The sequence below is a fragment of the Dendrobates tinctorius genome, unplaced genomic scaffold (genome assembly GCF_039654945.1).
Source record: "Dendrobates tinctorius isolate UK_male_01 unplaced genomic scaffold, ASM3965494v1 ptg000108l, whole genome shotgun sequence".
Classification (NCBI taxonomy): domain Eukaryota; kingdom Metazoa; phylum Chordata; class Amphibia; order Anura; family Dendrobatidae; genus Dendrobates; species Dendrobates tinctorius.
The window spans coordinates 7,348,772-7,368,825 of record NW_027361776.1 but is presented as its reverse complement, the minus strand read 5'-3'; the positions used below and the strand labels follow the sequence as shown (position 1 = coordinate 7,368,825).

The 20,054-nt window shown below is 38.8% G+C and overlaps 1 protein-coding gene across 3 annotated transcripts in view; it reads left to right on the top strand.

Moving 5' to 3' along the window:
- TENM2 (teneurin transmembrane protein 2) overlaps positions 1–20,054 on the top strand; it is a 6,300,157-nt gene that overhangs the window by 3,986,189 nt on the left and 2,293,914 nt on the right. For 2 of the 3 annotated variants that reach the window (XM_073589484.1, XM_073589485.1), the window contains one exon: positions 16,564–16,822. In XM_073589484.1, coding sequence (XP_073445585.1) covers positions 16,564–16,822 — 259 coding nt within the window. The remainder of the gene's footprint in view (positions 1–16,563; positions 16,823–20,054) is intronic. The other variant, XM_073589482.1, reaches the window with a different exon arrangement.

Here is a 20,054-nt window from a genome sequence, read left to right as displayed (position 1 = left end):
TCACTGCACAGCGGGAATCCCGAGCCTTGCTTTCGGCGGTCTCCCATTCCTCTTCAGCTGCAGAGGAGGCTAGTCTGCTAGCTCTGTGGGTTTGGTTGCTGCTGCCACCTCTGGTCCAGCTATAGCAACGCATGCTGGTCAGCAGCGAGCTACTCCAGGGAATAAGTCCTCCATTTGGTCCACTGAGCATGTCCGTGGGACGATCTCCCATTGGTGATCGGAGGTCACGAGCTCAGGTCCTTCTCCAGCTTGGATTGGACCATCAGGAAGGTCCGGGAAGGATGTTGCTATGAAAGGGTCACATGGCCACTCGGCCATGCGGTAGTACAGACTGTATTACCAGACTATGAGGAGTGAGTAATGTATGCATGTATGAATATCTCTGGTGAATGACTCATTAAGAAACCCCTACCATTGGTACCTATGTGTTGTGCAGCCTAGCCTGTAAAGTGCCCTGGCTTAGGTGTAGGTAGAGTCTGAGACTGGCATCAGTGTCCACCGGTGGCTTTGCATGCCACAGTGAACGTGCTCGACACGCCACCATAGTCAGCGTCTATAGTGGTGTCCGCAGGTGCGACGCCACGTGCTCAGAAGGTCTAGAGGGACTCTAACCCCGTGTCCTTGGGGCAGAGTTCTGTGACCACATTCTGTGCGCTCCGTTGCCGAGCTGTGTGAGCTAAACATGCTCAGGCATTTATGTTCTGCGGTAGTGCAGCTCTGTGAGGTAACAGAGTTCGCCCTGTACACACCGGGTGACGTTAACCCGCGTGTGTTCTTCCTTTATACCACCATATAGCGTCCGCCATTACCTAGTAGCAGTAGACCACCTCTGCACGGTGGACCCCGGGTTGCGATTGCACTTTCTCATATTTTACATTTAGTGCGATCCGTAACCCTAACATTATACTAGCGCCATGGTTAGTGGTTGGGTGAAGCCATTTATTGTCAAACTACTGTATTTTCTCTTTTTATTTTATAATAATGACAACAGAAAACATCCAAAAGACCTGGTCAAAAGTTCACATACCCTGGTGATTTTGGCCTGGTAACATGCACAGAAGTTGACACAAATGGGTTTGAATGGCTACTAAAGGTAAAATCCTAACCTGTGACCTGTTTGCTTGCAATCAGTGTGTGTGCATAAAAGCTAGCTGAGTGAGTTTCTGGGATCCAGACAGACTCTTGCATCTTTCATCCAGCCACTGACATTTCTGGATTGTGAGTTATTTGGAAAGCAAAATAATTGTCAAAGGATCTATGGGAAAATGTAGTTGAACTGTATAAAACAGGAAAGGGATACAAAAAGATATCCAAGGAATTGATAATGCCAGTCATCAGCATTCAGACTTCATGATTAACAAATGAAAAATCAGGGGCTCTGTAAAAACAAAACCACGGTCAGGTAGACCAACAAAAATTTCATCCAAAACTGCCAGGAAAATTGTTTGGGATGCAAAGAAAAACCCACAATTAACATCAGATGAAATGCTGGACTCTCTGAAAACTAGTGGTGTGGCTGTTTCAAGATTCACAATAAGGAGGCACTTGAAGAAAAATGGGCTGCATGGTCGAGTTGCCAGAGGAAAGCCATTACTGCACAAATGCCACAAAGTATCTCACCTACAGTATGCAAAACAGCATAGAGACAAGCCTCAAAACTTCTGAAACAAGGTAATTTGTAGTGATGAGACCAAAATTGAACTTTTTGGCCGCAACCATAAACGTCTCATTTGGAAAGAGGTCAACAAGGCCTATTATGAATGGGACATCATTCCTACTGTAAAGCGTGGAGGTGGATCACTAATGTTTTAGGGATGTGTGAGACGTTCCAACATGACAACAATCCAAAACACAAGTCCAAGTCATTGGCTACAGCAGAACAAAGTGAAGGTTCTGGAGTGGCCATCTTAGTTTACTGACCTCAAAATCATTAAGCCACTCAGGGAGATCTCAAGTGCGCAGTTTGTGCTAGACAGCTCAAGAAATTAAAGGAACTGGAGACTTTTTGCCAAGAAAAGTGAGCAGCTTTACCATCTCAGAAAATAAAGAACCTTATCCACAACTACTACAAAAGACTTCAAGATGTAATTGATGTTAGAGGGGGCAATACACGGTATTAAGAAATGGGGTATGTGAACTTTTCATCAGGATCATTTGGATGTTGTGGATTGTCATTATGATTTAAAAAGAGGTAACACAGCAGTTTGACATTAAATGGCTTCACCCAACCACTAACCATGAGCTTACTGTAGATATATTTATTGAATATTGAATGAATAAATAAATAAAAGATAAAAAATGGCATGGAGGCCCCTATAGTCTTAATAATCATCATAGGTAAAGATAGCACGTGGCTATAAAAAATATGAGGGGTCACCGCCAGTCACACGCAGCCACGTTCTCACACTCAGCTCAGTGTATCCTGGATGGAGGGCTGAGAGGTCACATCATGCCACCGCTCGGTAATGCATCCAGGTGTAGCAGAGCTGGAGCATGTCATGGGATGTATAAATTATGGATAGGTGAAGCATACTGTGATTTTTTTATTATTATTTTTACATTAATGTGTAAAATAGTTATTGTGAGTGAGTGATTTTTCAATTAAATGACTTTTTCTGAGTGTCTTTCAAACTTTTGATCACATGGTTAGTAATGGGGGGCATCTGATAGACTCTTCTCCTTACTAACCCCTGGGCTTGGTGTCAAAAGATATAAACGGACATAAAACAGATGACATCAACCCCAAAAATATTACCCCACTTGCCATTAGAACAGGTCAAGTGGGAAAAACAGTGAAAGTGCCAGAATTGGTGCATCTAATGGATGCGCCTTTTCTGGAGCGTCTGTGAGCTGCTATTTTTAGGCTGGGGAGGGCCAATATCCATGGCCCATTCCCAGTCTGAGAATACCAGCCCCCAGCGGTTTGCTTTAGCTTGGCTGGTTATCAAAAATAGGACGAATCCTACGCTTCTTTTTATTATTTATTTAATTAATTTAGAAAAACAGAATGGTAACCCCTCTATTTTTGATAACCAGCCAAGATAAAGCTGAAAAAGTAGAAACTAGGAGCAAAAAAAGGACAAATAGGGTCTTTTTTTAGAACTATTATGCAAATGAAAGATATGCTAATCTGATAAAGTTGTGTGACACACAACCATGAATGTGCATGAAAATAACTGCTGCTGATCCACAGGTTTTTCGACCAGGAAAGAGGAAAAAAGTAGCCAAATGTGGTTTATCTGTGCTGCTGGTAGGCAATGAAGATCCAACTGCAAGTATAATAAAGGATTTTTTATTTCTGTTTTTGAGTCAATGCATTTTAAAGTTATTCCAGACTTCTTCCTCAGGACACAAACCATATATATTTTAGAATGACTTTTAAACGCATTGGCTAAAAAAACTGAAATAAAAAATCATTTTTTATTTTACTTCAATTTGGATCTTCATTGCCTATCATCAGCGTGGATAAAACATATTTGGCTCCTTTTTTCCAAGATAAAACTGACAGCTGTGTGGCTGCAGTCCACAGCTGACAGCTTAACCTGCGCTGTTTGTCAAGAATAGGGGAGACCCCATGTCTTTTTGTTTTTTAATTTTTTTTTCATACTGCACCAGACCCTATTGTATATGCATTTTTTGAATAAATAAATAAGTAATTGAAAAAAAATGGCATGGTTACCCCTTAATTTTCCTAACCAGTTGAGGGAAAACTGACAGATGGGGACTGGTGTTATTATTCTGGGAAGGGTCAAGTATCTATGAAGTGTCTCAGGCTATGAATATCAACTTACAGCTGTCTGCATAGCCTTTATTGGTTAGTATAATGAAGATACCTATATTTAATAACCAGCAAAGGCTGAACAGACAGCTGTGGGCTCATATTGATAGCCTAGTAAATTGCCATGGATATTGGCCCCCTCCAAGACTAAAGACTCCAGCCCTTATGCGCTTCAGAAATGTACATCCATTAGATGCTCTAATTCTGGCACTTAGCCTTGGCTCTTCCCATTTCCCCTTTGCGTTGGCAAGTGGGGTAATGATTTTTGGGTCAGCTGACATCAAGCTCAGCAGTTAGTAATGGAAATTCATCTATCAGATGCCCCCCTTACTATCTCCATAATTCAAAGTAAGAAAGACACATAGAAAAAAAATCCTTTAATTGAAATAAACACTCCCCGACCCTTTTAGCCTGTAAATAAAAAAACAAATATGTACTCACCTGTTAGCCGATAATCCATATTTCAGATCATGACCACCAGCTCTTCCACATCTAAATGTTACTGCTCAACCCGGCAACCAGATTACACTGAGCTGAGTGTGAGAAGTGGTGCCTGTGACCAGTGGTGACGTCATTATGGTTACCGCAGATCAGTGTTTCCGGCTTGCATTGAGAGGTCGCATCACTGATGTGACCGCTCACCAAACCATCCAAATCATCATGGGACATGGGCATTAGTGGATTAATGGCAGAAAGGTGAGTACAACATTGCTTTTCTCTTTTTTTTTTTGTTGAATAAATGGGTAAAAGAGAGTTGAGTTTTTATTTCAAATAAAACACTTTTTGTATTTATTTCAATTACAGGACTTTACTCTGTGACTGTCTTTATTAAATTTGACTATGGGGTTAGTTTTGGAGTTGTCTGATAGAAACCTCTTCATTACTAACCTCTGGGCATGATGTCAGCTGACATCAACCCCAAAAGAAATACCCCACTTGCCATCGCACCAAGGCAAGTGGGAAGAGCCTGGCAAAGCGCCCAATTGGCTCATTTAATGGGCGCTTTTTGAGGGCGGCTGAGGGCTGCTGTTTTTAGGCTGGGAAGGGCCAATATCCATGTCCCCTCCCCAGCCTGACAATACCAGTCCCCAGCTGTCCACTTTAACTTGTCTGCTTATCAAAAATGGAGAGGAACCCATGGCATTTTTTTAATCATTCACTATTCATTATTCAAAGAAATGCCTCTCCACACAATTACTGACCCACTGCCAAACCGGTCATGCTGGCAGATGTTACAGGCAGCAGTGCATTCTCCATGGTGTCTCCAGGCTCTATCACATCTGTCAAATGTGCTCAGTGCGAACCTGCTCTCATCCATGAAGAGCATAGGGCGCCAATATCGAATCTGCCAATCTTGGTGTTCTCTGGAAAATGCTAATAACCATGCACAGTGTTAGGCTTTAATCACAACATCCACTTATGGAAGTCAGGCTCTCATACCACCCTCATATAGTCTGTTTCTGATTGTTTGAGCAGACACATGGATGCTAGTGGCCTGCTAAAAGTCATTTTGCAAGGCTCTGGCACTGCTCCTCCTGTTTCTCCTTGCACAAATGAGGAGATAGCGGTCCTGCTGCTGAGTTGTTGCCCTCCTATGTCCCCCTCCATGTTGCCTGATGTAGTGCATGGTATTTGCTCCATGCTCTGGACACTGTGCTGACATACACAGCTACCCTTCTTGTCACAGCTCACATTGATGCCATCCTGGATGAGCTTCACTACTTGAGCAACTTCTGAATGCTGTAGACACCGCCTCATGCTACTGTACAGTTCCTTTAGGAGTGAGAGCAATGAAAAAATGTAAAAGTGACCAAAACAACAGCCAAAAAAGATGAGAACAGGGAAATAGTTTGTGGTCACCCCCTGCAGAACCACTCCCTTATAGGGGTTGACTTGCTAATCATTTCTACCTCTTGTCTGTTCCATTTGCACAACAGAAGGATAAATTTACTCACAATCAGTGTTGATTCATAACTGGACAGGTTAATATGACAGAAGTGTGATTGACTTGGAGTTACATTGTGTTGTTGGAATGTTCCTTTATTTTTTGAGCAGTGTATATATATATATATATATATGTATATATACATGTACTACATTAATATTAAATATATCATGTATTGATGTATTATACTTGGCAAATATGTATACGTTTTGCCTTTTTTGGCCTTGAATTTAGTATTGTAGTTACTGCATTCTTTAATCTTCTATTTCTGCTAGGAAAATGGCATTAAATATGCTTTGAATATCCTATTATATAAGAAATGCATAGTTTGCTGATAACAACACAGGCTCAATGTCATCTTACAAAACTGCCTAAACACACCCTAGAAGTTACATTAGAGAATACCTTGATAAGGCTGATTGAATTGAATCCATGGGTCCTGATTTACCGCTGTATCAGACATTAGTAGCAAATGCCTTTTTCCCTTAACAACCTGTATTTTCTCTCTTAAGTGTAGATTAGGTTTCTAAATCTTCTATGTTTTGGAGGTGTTGAAAAGCACTGGTGCCCTTGGGTCAAGTATTTCTTTTTCTTGTACTGGCTCCATATAAGAATGTAAGGATAAACCCATTGTGTCAGTATAAATAGCATTTGATTTCTCCATCTGGAGTAGCAATCTGAGAAAAACAAGATTAATCATTGTAGCACATACTTATTGCACATAAATTACACCAGGTTACTCAAAAGAGAATTCAGCACAATTCTCTATTGTCAAATATAAATAAATATATATAAGATGAAGTTCATCATAACATCTAGTATTCTCGCTGGATAAGCAACAGCAAATACACTATTGCTGCCAATGTGCAATGTGTACAGTCAAAACTTTATGTAAAGAATAATACATACACTTTATGGCCAAAAGTTTGTGGACATCTGACTATCACAGCTAAAAGTACAAGTTGAGCATCTTATTCCCAATCTATTGACATTAGAAAGGACCTGTCACTTGCTCAAAAAATTGAGTTAAATGCTTATTACAAATCCCTGAACTCCCCTGATTCTGATGCTGTGTTCCATTTTGCGCTTCGTCACTCCTTTGCAGTGATATTCACATTTCTTGCTTTTGGAGAGCACTATGTGAAATCTCTACTTTGCAGCCCAGCTGAGCATTTCTGCAGAGAGTTCTCTGGGACTTGCACATTTACCCTTCCCACATGCTGCTAATCACAGCTCAGCAGCATCTGAGACTTATAGACTGCTAGATCAGCTGCCAAGCATTGATTGGCAGCATGTGGGAAGGTGGTGTAAAATCACACGTCCCCAGAGAAGACATGCCCAATAGGACTGCAGGCTGAGATTTCTCATAGTGCTCTCCAAAGACACAAATGTGGCTATCTTTGTTATGGAGCGAGCAGATCAGAGCAGCAGAAGCAGATGAGCTTAGGGCTTTTTACTAGTAGTGACTCAACTGATTTTTTTTTTAGAAAATGACAAGTTTTCTTTAATATTACTTTTGGGCTCTTTTTGAATCTTTAACAGCCACCACTCCTCCGGGGAGGCTTTCATAAGGTTTTGAAATGTATATGTGGGCATTTGTGTACATTTATCTGAAAAAGCATTTCTTAGATCAATAATAGTATTGGACGAGAATATCTAGCTTGAAAAATTCTAAAAAATGTTCAATGAGGTTTGGTCAGGATTGTGTGCAGGCCACTTAAGTTCCTGTACACAAACTCCTCAAATTATGTCTTTATAGACCTCAGTGTTTTAAGAATCCTAAGGGAGGAAGAAAAATGATCTTACTGGTAAAGTGAAAAGATATTTTTAATGTAGAGTATTGCTGACACACACTAATTAAGGAGCAGTTACTTTGATAATAAGTATGGTATATAATGCCACTGGTAGAAAACAAAGTCATAATTTTGCAAATCAATAAATGGTTTAATTGGTTTTTGAAAAGCGCAATATTGCTAAACCAATTTTTGCTGAAATTATGTGCATCATACCACTTTAAAGATGTAAATAAAAAGTTCAACAACAAGAAAATGCAACATTTCTCAAACTTCCATACCTTGCTTAAATAACTAAGCTTCAATTTAATCCTCAATTTCCAATGTACTAGCTTTCTTAGCATCAGATTCCTGCTGGCAATAAGTAGCAAGAGGTCTGCTTGTAAAGCATCCTGATTGGCATCAAACTGTTAACATTTATGTGTGCCCACGCATATATCAGTAGCATTGGCTTTTTTCACCAGATGTTCAATATCCCACTAATGTGAAGGGAACTCCCACCTACTCACTTAACAGTTTTGCTCCTAATAATTTTCATACACATCAAACCTTTCTAAATTCCAAATGATCCAAGTAGTCATCATGCAGCATTGAGTGATGAAGAACATGCCAACCTTTTATTGGCTGCAATGATCATATATTTATATCACCAATGATTGCTTTCAGCCTTCCTGCTAAAAATATGCAAAAAGTGAAAAAATCTGCTAAAAGCTGTGTTTAATAATCCTCTCATCTCGTGAACATGCTCCACATGTGCTTTTGTGCTGATTTCAGACATCATAATACTGCCATAAAATACAATCTGAACATTTTATAGATTTTCACAAATATGCTTGGTATTAAATAATAGTAAAATAAACCAGGACATGCTATTCATTTAAGTTCACGTTTTATACCGCTCACTTTTCAGCATTCATGTCATTATCACCATAGGCACAATTTCAATTAAAGGTAACACCTGGTCTTAAACTAAGGGGAAACTAAACAGAAGCAACCAATGGATTTGTAGACCAATCCTTTACCTCCACCGCTGCACAATTATCTCTGCACAGGTTGCAGATCGTGCTTTAAAGTGCACTATAGCTATTATATTTTGGTTGTCAATTGAAACAGTTCCTAGAATGCAACTAGGCAAATTGAGATTAATTCAGTAGAATTGTGACTGTAGCTCTGAACTGTATGTGCTAAAACTAAAGAACAGCGCTAAATAAGTAATGATCAGGTCCCTCTGGTGGCAATCTGCTGTTTTGGTTGATTTTGCATGAATTATATAAACATTTTGTTTATTATTAGTAGTTGTGACATTGCAGGGGTACAGTATTTCCCACCATACAAATGATTTTCTATTGGAATAAATCTCTTCTAATATAGAAAATAAAATTTCTTATGCTCCTTCTTCTTGATAAAGGTCTTGGAAATAACACAAAAAGGTCAAGTTGTTCTACATAGAACTAATTTAACTGAACATCTGACCAAAAGTATTTGTTAGGCCTAAAACATGTACAATTACCCGAATAATTACCAGATGGAAATCTAACAGTAATGACATATTTCTATTAAATGTACTTCATTGCTGGATATAGGCTCACCACAAACTCGTACATAAAGTCATATCATTGAAGCCAAAAAAGATAGAAGGGATACAGCATCAATAGTGACATTATATTATGTGCTGAGATAGGAGAAGTGATATTATAGAGCAAATAGACAGAATGGGCTGAGTGATACAAAAGGAATACACTTCCAAGTGAAATGGCAATGATAATGTAGTAAAAACCAATGGTCGCCCAAATCGACAATAATGGGAAAACCACTGTTCAAAGATCACTAAATCCTGGGTCAAAAATGTAAATCACTATGATAAGGTGGAGGAAAAGACAGGTATATAGGCCAGGCACTGGGGAAGAAACAGTAAGGGAAAAGTCACAGGAATATGACACTATCCAAGCCACATTATTAGCTGTGCCAAGAAGTGCAGAGGGAAGGATGAAAAAATGAAAATAGTTGGGCTAAAGCAGACAAGCAACAAACTCATGAAACAACAATAACCTAAATACGTACTGAATACTTAAATGAACAGATGAAAAGTCGGTAAATAATGCATACAGTTGGTCTTTCCTTAGGCCTCATTCATGTTTTCATTCATAGAAGGCTCATGTGTACTGACTCCACAGTCGTAGTAAACATCATCACACTTACATTACAATCTATGATGTGGAAACCTTAACTTGACCCTTAGCACCATGCAATCCATTGAAGCAGTTACATTTAATGATATACACATATGCATGTAATTTTGGCTAAAACAATAAGGCTTCATGAAAAAATTGAGTTGTTTGTCAGGGTATATGCATCACTTTACATGGCAGATTATCTAATTATTTCACAGTGAATCCTCATTCTGGTAACTCGTTCTGCAGTTTGCTTTTTACTAAAATGCATAAAGGCTGAGGGAGCTAAACAGTCAAAATAATAGCACCCTATTGCCAAACCGTTTTGTTTTTAGCATAAAATTTAGGTAGTTAAAATAAGGGTTCATAGCTTTTAGAATTTGCTGCATAATGGCATGTAAAATATTAAGTGTCAAATTAAAGGGAATTTGTCACCAGGTTTTTCCTATGTATTCTGAGAACAGTATGATGTAGAGGCAGAGACCCGGATTCCAGTGATGTGTCACATGCTGTAATTTTGATACAATCACTGTTTTCTTTTCTGCCTCCACACCACTGATTGGTAGCTTTCTGTGCACACTGTATATTGGCAGAAAGCTGCTAATTAGTGGGGGAATGTGGTTACAAAGAGCAGCTGACAAGGAGGCAAGAGACATGTATAGTCCTGTAATGATAATCTCTTGCTGATAAAACCCTTATTTTATTGAAACAGCAAGACACACCCTAATAAGTGACACATTGCTGGAATCAGACTCTCAGCCCCTACATCATGCCACTCACAGATTAAATTACAAAAGCCTGTTGATTGATTCCCTTTAACACTTGGTACATCTATAACTTGCAGGCAAAAAACCCCATACAATTTATATTACCACCAACATCCCTAATCTAATGCACTGGAAGGTATTGTTAAGGAATTCCTCTTGTAGGAAAATCAGGTCATTTAGCACATGATCTAGTGATGCCTGTTGTGTAATCATAGCTCATGTTTCCAGATCTTTAAAGTACAATCATCCATAGAATCCATTAGAAGTTACAGAAGCTAGGCCATCCTTCATAAACTGTAAATTCTATATACATGCAAAAATGTCTGCCAAGAAACTGTACCAAAATGTAATATGTTCTCAACATGACACAAAATAACAGAAGGCCCTGAAATATGAGGATAGTCAAGTGAGTCACTTACAAAGGCTGCATCATTTTTTTGAAGCACTCGATGCGATATTTCATAATACAATACTTAATTTGCATTGTTTTCTCATCAAGAGAAACATGTTAGCTGCGAGCTGCGCACAAAATGTGAGAACTGGTAAAAAATGTAATCTGATTTCGCAAACGTTCTGCACATTAAGTATTAGAATGTCCTAATCATCGGCAAATGCAGGGATGTCGGCCTGGCTCCGGGGACATGTTATTACACAAAGATGCCTGGTACAGAGTACGTCACATATTGGGACCTATGGTATGATTTTTGGTTTATAGCCTTACTGTTCTCATAAATTCCACTTTTGTATTATTTACCCATTTACCGCTTGGGGCTTTTGCAGTGCGTTCTGGGAAGTTTTCTGTGCTCTTTATGTCATTAAAGTCATTGACTGTAGAAATCAAACTGCAGATGGCTTTGTGTGAAATTCATTTCATGTGATGGATGCCAACAGAAACTGACCAGATATGAATGCTTCAGGAAAACCAAACTTAATTAGCATGAACTTTGATTTTGTTATTTATTTTTGTTATCTTTCCTTAAATGGCACCAACATATTCTGCAGTGCACACAATCGCAATCTAAATTCCCAATCACACATGGGTTAATTTCACATGATGCCAATTAACTATCACAAAAAACATCAGTCTTTAATCAGATTCACATGTCCATGTTTGACTGGAATACCTGCCCCAATGCTTGGTCTCCTGATTAAAATTTACAGCTTCATAGAGATCCATAGTGAGTCCAGGCATTACATCTCACACAGGAGAAGTCTGTTCTGGTCTACTCCTGTGTGAGACATATAATGACACTCTGCTCTGATCTCCCTGCAGAATGATTACAAGTTGAGTATAAAAGCCATACAGCAAGTGTGACTACTGCCAATCTCTTGACAGGCAGAGTTGGGGAGGAGTATTATAGCAGAGGTGACCATGCAAGGAGATAAGGAAAGCTGAGAGAAGGATTTGTAATGTGACATAGCTAAACTCAGTATTGCTGCTCCACCCTCTACAGGGAAAATATGTGAATGGTGTTAGTCTTATGTACTATACTCTAGAACTTTCTAATCATACATGAGGTTAGACCAGGAGATCAGGACTGTCTGTCATATATCTCACACGTAGAGAAACCTACTGTAAGCTATGGTGAGGATATGTTCTTTTCCTGCTGTGTTGCTGCCTATATATGATTGTTCTGCACCATACAGGAAGAAGAAGTGCTCGCTCCAGTGAAAACTCTGACAACACCTACTTGGATGTAACAAAAGTGAACTCATTAGATTTCCAAGAAGTATAGTTTCTCCTTGCGGAGATTGACATGCTAAGCATGCCGAGATGAGGAGACTTAAAGCCGCAATGCTCCTCTGGGAAATGTGAAAATTGTCTCTTCAGAGAGGAAGAAGACTAAAACTCTAGTGCCATCCAGTGGAAGTAGCAATCCTTAAAGTCAATGTCGACCCTTTAACGAGCCTTGTCACATGACTTAGGATAAAAGCCAAACCACTTGCGAGGGGCAGTACCACAAAACACAGTGTCTGCAAATTGAGATTCTGGTTTGGATTTTATCCTAAGTCCTGTGATAAGGCTCGTTAAAGTGTCGACATTGTCTTTTAGGATTGCTTCTTCCAATAGGTAGCACTAGAGTTCTAGTTCTCCTCCTCTCTGAAGAGACATTTTGCTCATTAGATTTCAAATACTTTGATTGATCATATCTCCCTAATGGATATGCAAAATTGTTAAAAAAAAAAGTTGATTTCCTCTCTGCAACAATTTAGTTCATCATGTCTCTAGTTCAACATGAAAAAAATGTCAAAGGGTCCTCTTTAATCATTTTACATAGTAACATAGTAACATAGTTATTAAGGTTGAAGGAAGACTTTAAGTGCCTCTAGTTCAACCCATATCCTGTCCTAACTTGCCATAACATGTTGATCCAGAGGAAGGCAAGAAAAACCCAAGTGGCAATCAGTAAGCTTCACATTGGGGAATAAAATTCCTTCCCGACTCCACATACGGCAATCAGACTAGCTCCCTGGATCAACACAGTATTAAGGAAACTAGTGTACAGTATATACCCTGTAATATTATACTTTTCAAGAAAGGCATCCAGTCCCTTCTTAAATTTTAGTAGGGAATCACTCATTACAACATCATATGGCAGAGAGTTTCATAGTCTCACTGCTCTTACAGTAAAGAATCCGCATCTGTGAGTATGCTTAAACCTTCTTTCCTCCAGACGTAGAGGATGCCCCCTTGTCCCCGTCACAGGTCTAAGAGTAAAAAGATCATTAGAAAGGTCTTTGTACTGTCCCCGCATATATTTATACATTGTAATAAGATCACCCCTAAGCCTTCAATTTTCCAAACTAAATAACCGCAAGTGTAATAACCTATCTTGGTAATGCAGACCCCCCAGTTCCCTAATTACCTTGGTCGCTCTTCTCTGCACCCGCTCCAGTTCAGCTATGTATGTTTTCTGAGTTTAGTTATAATTATTCAAAAAGCAAAAAGTGGACCAGCTCACCGGGTGTAGTTAGGCTTAATCCAAGGCATGGACCATGTTCATTTACAGCATTCCAGTGAAAATCCACAAATGCATCTTTAGTCCAGCCATATGGATAGCGAATAAAATCTTCTATATTGATTATTAAGTAAAAACATGTTATAACAGAGAAACATCATAAAATGAGGAACAGAGCTTAGTCGTTTCAAGCAGTTATCCATGTTTTTACTCAATATTCAGTAAAGAAGATTTTATGCTATATCCATGTGACTAAAGATTTGTATTTATTATTGATTGCTCCTGTCGGCTTAGGGGTAACTATGAGGGGATGACATAGGGGCTGAATTGCCGGGGTTAGCAACAAGCCACTTTTTCGTGGCCACAGTATTTAAACACAGAACTAATGGGAAGCAAATTGAAGCTTTGCCCTAGGTGAAAAAAAAGCTTAACTACTGTTTTGCTGCAGATTAATTTAACCAAACAATGCCTGGTATATTATATTTGAGGCAGGGGAAATATTAACAAAAGACTGTTTTGAGGGTAAATCTGGATTGTTGCTGTTTTGCTAAATCAGGATTATTCTTATAAAACTGGAAGTCTGCAGGGTTCTGGCTTCCAGTAATATCATGTAACATTATTTATAACATAATGATAAGCTTTGTCTGAGGTGTTGAATTCACTAAATATGACCCAGGTTGACTGATTTGTATGTAAGCGCATACAAAAGGAAATCCCGAAATATAAATCATAGATGTTAAATGGTCAATAGCAATATTGCTCCTTCTTCAGATAAGTAATTTATATGTTCTATATTATTCAAGTAAGTTTCCAGTGAATTGATATTAAGTGGCTGCTGGGTTGAAATGGTAGTTACTCAACTGTGTATCAGTGTGACTTATAAGACCTTTATCATCACTGGCTTCCTTCCCAGAATTTCCTTTTGGCCTCTCCTTAACTGTAATTATATTTATTTTAGTACTTTATTACTTAGTATATCTTATTATTTCTCAGTCTACAACATGCTTAATGTTCAAAGTCCAATTGCTTGCAATGGCCGCTTATAAAGCTGTATAGTGTTTATCTAGATCCATGCACTTATTTATAAGTTAATAAATGACTGTTTAGTCTCCGAGTATTTAGTTTGGGAATCCAAGTATTATTATAGATGTTGGCCAAAAAGTTGGGCTGATAAAGAAGTGTATAAAACTGTTTTGCATATATATTTTATGTACAGATAATTTAATATCATTCATAAAAACAGATTGTAAAATATGTAAATATGTATTCAACGATATTCAGTAGGTCTGAACTATATTTCCCCATATATTGGATCAGTTCACAAGTTAAAAAAATCTATGTTTTCACATCATACCATTTCATAACCTGCCGGTATTAGTGGCCAGAAAACTATTAATCCCAAGAACTTTTTAAGCTTTACCATTGATCACTGGTGCAGAGCAGATCATGCCAGTGGTCACCCTCCACTGAATAAGAAAATGCAAAACTTGCCAGACCATAAACACTGGACAGAACTGACTTTTGGCATATAGACTATAGGAGCAGACTGAACTGACTTTTGTCATACGGACTACAGGAATTGACTGAACTTACTTTTGGTACATGGACTACAGGAACAGACTGAACTGACTTTCGACATTCGGACTACAGGAACTGACTTTTGGTCTACGGACCAGGAACTGATTGAACTGACTTTTGGCTTAAGGACTACAGGAACAGATTGAACTGACATTTGGCCATACGGACTACAGGAATTGACTGAACTTACTTTCGGCCTACGGACTACAGGAACTGACTTTTGGCATACGGACTACAGGAACTGACTGAACTGACTTTTGGCCTATGGACTACAGGAACTGACTGAACTGACATTTGGCATATGGACTACAGGAACAGACTGAACTGACTTTTGGCATAGGGACTACAGTAACTGACTGAACAGACTTTTGGCATACGGACTACAGGAACTGACTGAACTGACTTTTGACCTATGGACTACAGGAACTGACTGAACTGACTTTTGGCATATGGACTACAGGAACAGACTGAACTGACTTTTGGCATAGGGACTACAGGAACTGACTTTTGGCATGCGTACTACAGGAACAGACTGAACTTACTTTTGGCCTACAGACTACAGGAACTGATTGAACTGACTTTTGGCCAATGGACTACAGGAACTGACTGAACTGACTTTTGGCATATGGACTACAGGAACTGACTTTTGGCCTATAGACTACAGGCACAGACTGAACTTAATTTTGGCATACGGACTACAGGAACTGATTGAACTGACTTTTGGCTTACGGACTACAGGAATTAAATGAACTGATTTTTGGCCTACGGACTACAGGAACAGACTGAACTGACTTTTGGCATACTGACTACAGGAACTGACTGAACTGACTTTTGCATACGGACTACAGGAACTGAATTTTGGCATACTGACTACAGGAACTTACTGAAATGACTTTTGGCATACGGACTACAGGAACTGACTGAACTGTCTTTTGGTATACGAACTACAGGAACTGACTGAACTAACTTTTGACATAAGGACTACAGGAACTGACTGAACTGACTTTTGGCCTATGGACTACAGGAACAGACTGAACTGACTTTCGGCATACAAAATACAGGAACTGACTGAACAGACTTTTGGCATACGGACTACAGGAACTGACTGAGCTGACTTTTGGCCTACGGACTACAGGAACTGACTGAACTGACTTTTTGCCTATGGAGTACAGGAACTGACTGAACTTACTTTTGGCATACGGACTACAGGAACTAACTGAGCTGACTTTTGGCATATGGACTACAAGAACTGACTGAACTGATCTAGGCATATGGCCTACAGGAACTGACAGAACTGACTTTTGGCATGTGAACTACAGGAACTGACGGAACTGACTTTTTATGTGGACTGCAGGAAACCTGCTATGTTCATGTTATGCTGACAATGTATGCACAAATTTGTTTTCATTCTATATGCTGTTTGATAGTCTGGTACAACAGTTTAACCTATGATAATCTTAGTTTGTTATAACCTTTCAAATGCATTTAGCAAATGTCTCATGTTTTCCTTTACATGAAAATTGAGAAAGTGAAACTCAAATAGTAATACATTTTTTTTTCCATTGTTCCAGGCCCAACAAATCATCATAGCCAGTCAACTCTTCGGCCTCCTCTTCCTCCTCCTCACAATCACACTCTTTCCCACCACCATTCTTCTGCCAACTCTCTAAATAAGAACTCCCTGACCAACCGCAGAAATCAGATTCATGCACCAGCACCAGCTCCGAATGATATGGCCACAACTCCAGAATCAGTTCAGCTTCAAGACAGTTGGGTACTCAACAGCAATGTTCCACTGGAAACCAGGTACAGTGTGCCTCCTAGAATAAGGTACAATTTAAGGTTTCTTTTCTTGTTTGTTCTTATCATAAGTCTTAGGCTCCTAGGCTGTAAAGGAACTGTATTTATTATTATTGTAAGATCACGTTGCTTTTTGCTGCATTTTTTCTGCAGCCAAAACTTGATCTCTTGGCATTAAAATAGCTGCAGGCAAAATGCAGGTTTTCCTGCTTTTCTTGCTGAGTTTTTGCTGCATTTTTCAGGATTCCAAAAATCAGCTTAGTTTCCACCTTGCAAGCATGAACAATACAAGGAGTTAGGCCACCAATGCAAGACATATTTGAAACCAGAAAACAGTTTTGAAAAAATGGGCCATTTGATCAAATCATTTAAGGGAAAAAGTTTTTCGTCTGAAAAATATTGACTATTCTGAAAAAAAAGCTGGATTGATCTATGAAGGTCAGTCATGAATTAAGGTCACCAGATTTCATAAAAAAAATACACAATTGCAAATGTAAAAACAGCAGGAGGAAGGTGAATTGGTAGAACATTGTGTACTTAACACATTGCAAGCACAATGAGATTGTTAGGCCGTTGTTTAGTTCCACACATTTGTAGAGCTTTGAAAAGGTCAGACATTGTTTACTTTCACATATTTTACTAATTTAATTAAATTTTACTAATACTAATATCCATGCTTGTGTGAGGATAGCAAGAAAATATAGTTTAAACTTGGAAAAATCACAAAAATGAGTTCACATCCTGCAGTACATACGTACCAGACTACAGTGTGCTGAATACAAATACATGTCACAATTTTCCAATTTATATTTTTAAAATATTTAGAAAACTATATATTATTTCCTTTACATTTCATTAATACTTACTATTTTGTGTAATTATATCACATAAACTCCCTAAAAATACATTTAAGTTTTTGGCATGTAATGGGAAAAAATGTGGAAAAGTTCACAGGGTAGGAATACTTTTTCAAAACACTGTACAGTATATACAGCCCCATCTTTCAGTATATTACTATTTTCTACCTCTATATACAACCCCATCTTGCTGTATATCACTTTTCTAAGCCCCCTATATATAGTCTCATCATGTAGTACATCGCATCTTGCAACCCCTTTACACTGCCTCATCCTGCTATACATCACACATCTCAGCCCCCTATAACCAACCCTATCTTGCTGTATGACATTACACTCATCTTCCTCTATATATGTATAGCTCCATCATGCAGTATACCACTCCTGTCAACCTTTATATACGGAACCATCCTGCAGTACATTGCTCCACTTAGCTACCAGCATGTGCAACATGGCATCTTGGCATGAGCTTTGTTCTGTTTTTACTGCACTTCTAGCAAACAGCTAATTTTGTCAAGAGGTCCAGCGGCAATACAGAAATTTTTCCAGAAGAAATGTAGCACTACGTATCAGCCATTTATGGCTATCCATGTAATACAAAAATGACTTAGGTCCCCCATAGGAGCATCTCCTAGAGAGGACTTTCTATTCTGACTCATGGATGTAGGTTTTGATTGGGAACTACTTAGGCATATGGAGAGAAGTTGTTGTCTTAAAAGACCATACATTAGATGTAGGTTTTGATTGGGAACTACTTAGGCATATGTAGAGAAGTTGTTGTCTTAGAAGACCATACATTAGATGAGAAATAAAAGAAAAGTTAATGAGCATAAATTTAGTGCTACTGAGCATGGTTTATACTAGTAATATATAGGTTTAACCCCTTTCCGACATCAGGCATAATAGTACCTTTCCGGGCACATGACAGCTGATCTATACAGCTGACATGTGCCCACAAGAGGCGGGGGTGGAATCATGATCAAGTTGCTAATCCATCAGTGACCCTGCCACATGATCGCGGGTCATTGATGGGTCAGCATTACAACCAGAGGTCTGAATGCAGACCTCTATTTTTGTCATTGTCGGATTGCTATGACCCATGTTCGGCCTTCATAGCAAGTGAGCATTTCTGCTCCACACAGGCGATCTAAATCATCTCCTGTGTGTAGCAAAGGCGATTGAAGTACTAAAGCTTCTTGTCTCCCATGGAGACTATTGAAACATGCAAAAAGTAAAAAAAAAGTTTTTACAAATATTTTAAAAAATAGTTCAAATCATCCCCCTTTCACCCCATTCAAAATAAAACAATAAAAAACTCAAGTATATGCTTATTTGGTATTGCCGCATTCAAAATTGCCTGATCTATCAATATAAAATATAATTGACCTGATCGCTAAACGGTGTAACGAGAAAAAAATTAAAAATGTTTGAATTATGTTTTTTTGGTTGCAATAAAATGCAATAATGAGCGACTAAAAGATTGTATCTCCACCAAAATGGTATCAGTAAAAATGTCAGCTCAGTGCCCAAAAATAAGCCCTCACCCAGCCCCAGATCATGAAAAATGGAAATGCTAAACATCTTGGAAAATGGCGCCATTTTTCTTTACCAAATTTTTTATTATTTTTCCCCCACTTAAATAAAAAAGAATCCAGATGTGTTTGGCACCTATGTACTTGTAATGACCTGGAGAATGATATTGGCAGGTCAGTTTTTGCATTTAGTGAACATGGTTAAAAAAAATGTGGAATTGCACTTTTTTTTGCAATTTCACCACACTTGGAATTTTTTTTCCGTTTTCAATTACATATGTTAAAATAAATAGTGTTGTTCAAAATTACAACTTGTCCCGCAAAAAACAAGCCCTCACATAGCCATTTTGACTGAAAAATAAAAAGTTATGACTCTGGGAAGAAGGGGAGCAAAAAACGAAAATGCACCTACTGAAATACCTTTGGTTGTACATCCGCAGCGTCCAACCCTCAGTGGCCAGATGTTACATCATAGTGGATGGAATTTCATGAAATCACATCTCCACTATGCATGCAGGGACGCCTCCGGCTTCCCTGCGTACACGTACATGCGACATTTCTTTTCTGACCGCAGCAAAGTCTAATTATCTTGCAAAGACGCTCAGTCTCCGTGAGATAAAGTCACCTGTACAATGTAATGGGAAGCGGTGATTCCACACAGTTCAATGAACACACCTGCATTCAAAGGCTGGCAGCGCTTTGAACAGAGCGGACATGTGCTGCGTCCAAAACGCTGCCGGTTTCTGCCCTTGGGAACATACCCTTAGGATTTCAAATCAAGCATGTTTTTCCATATTCTTTTAGAAATTTGAGGGCAAGGTCAAAGGTATTTTTAACCCACTGTTTGGTGCAATAAATCTTCGGATGACTCCA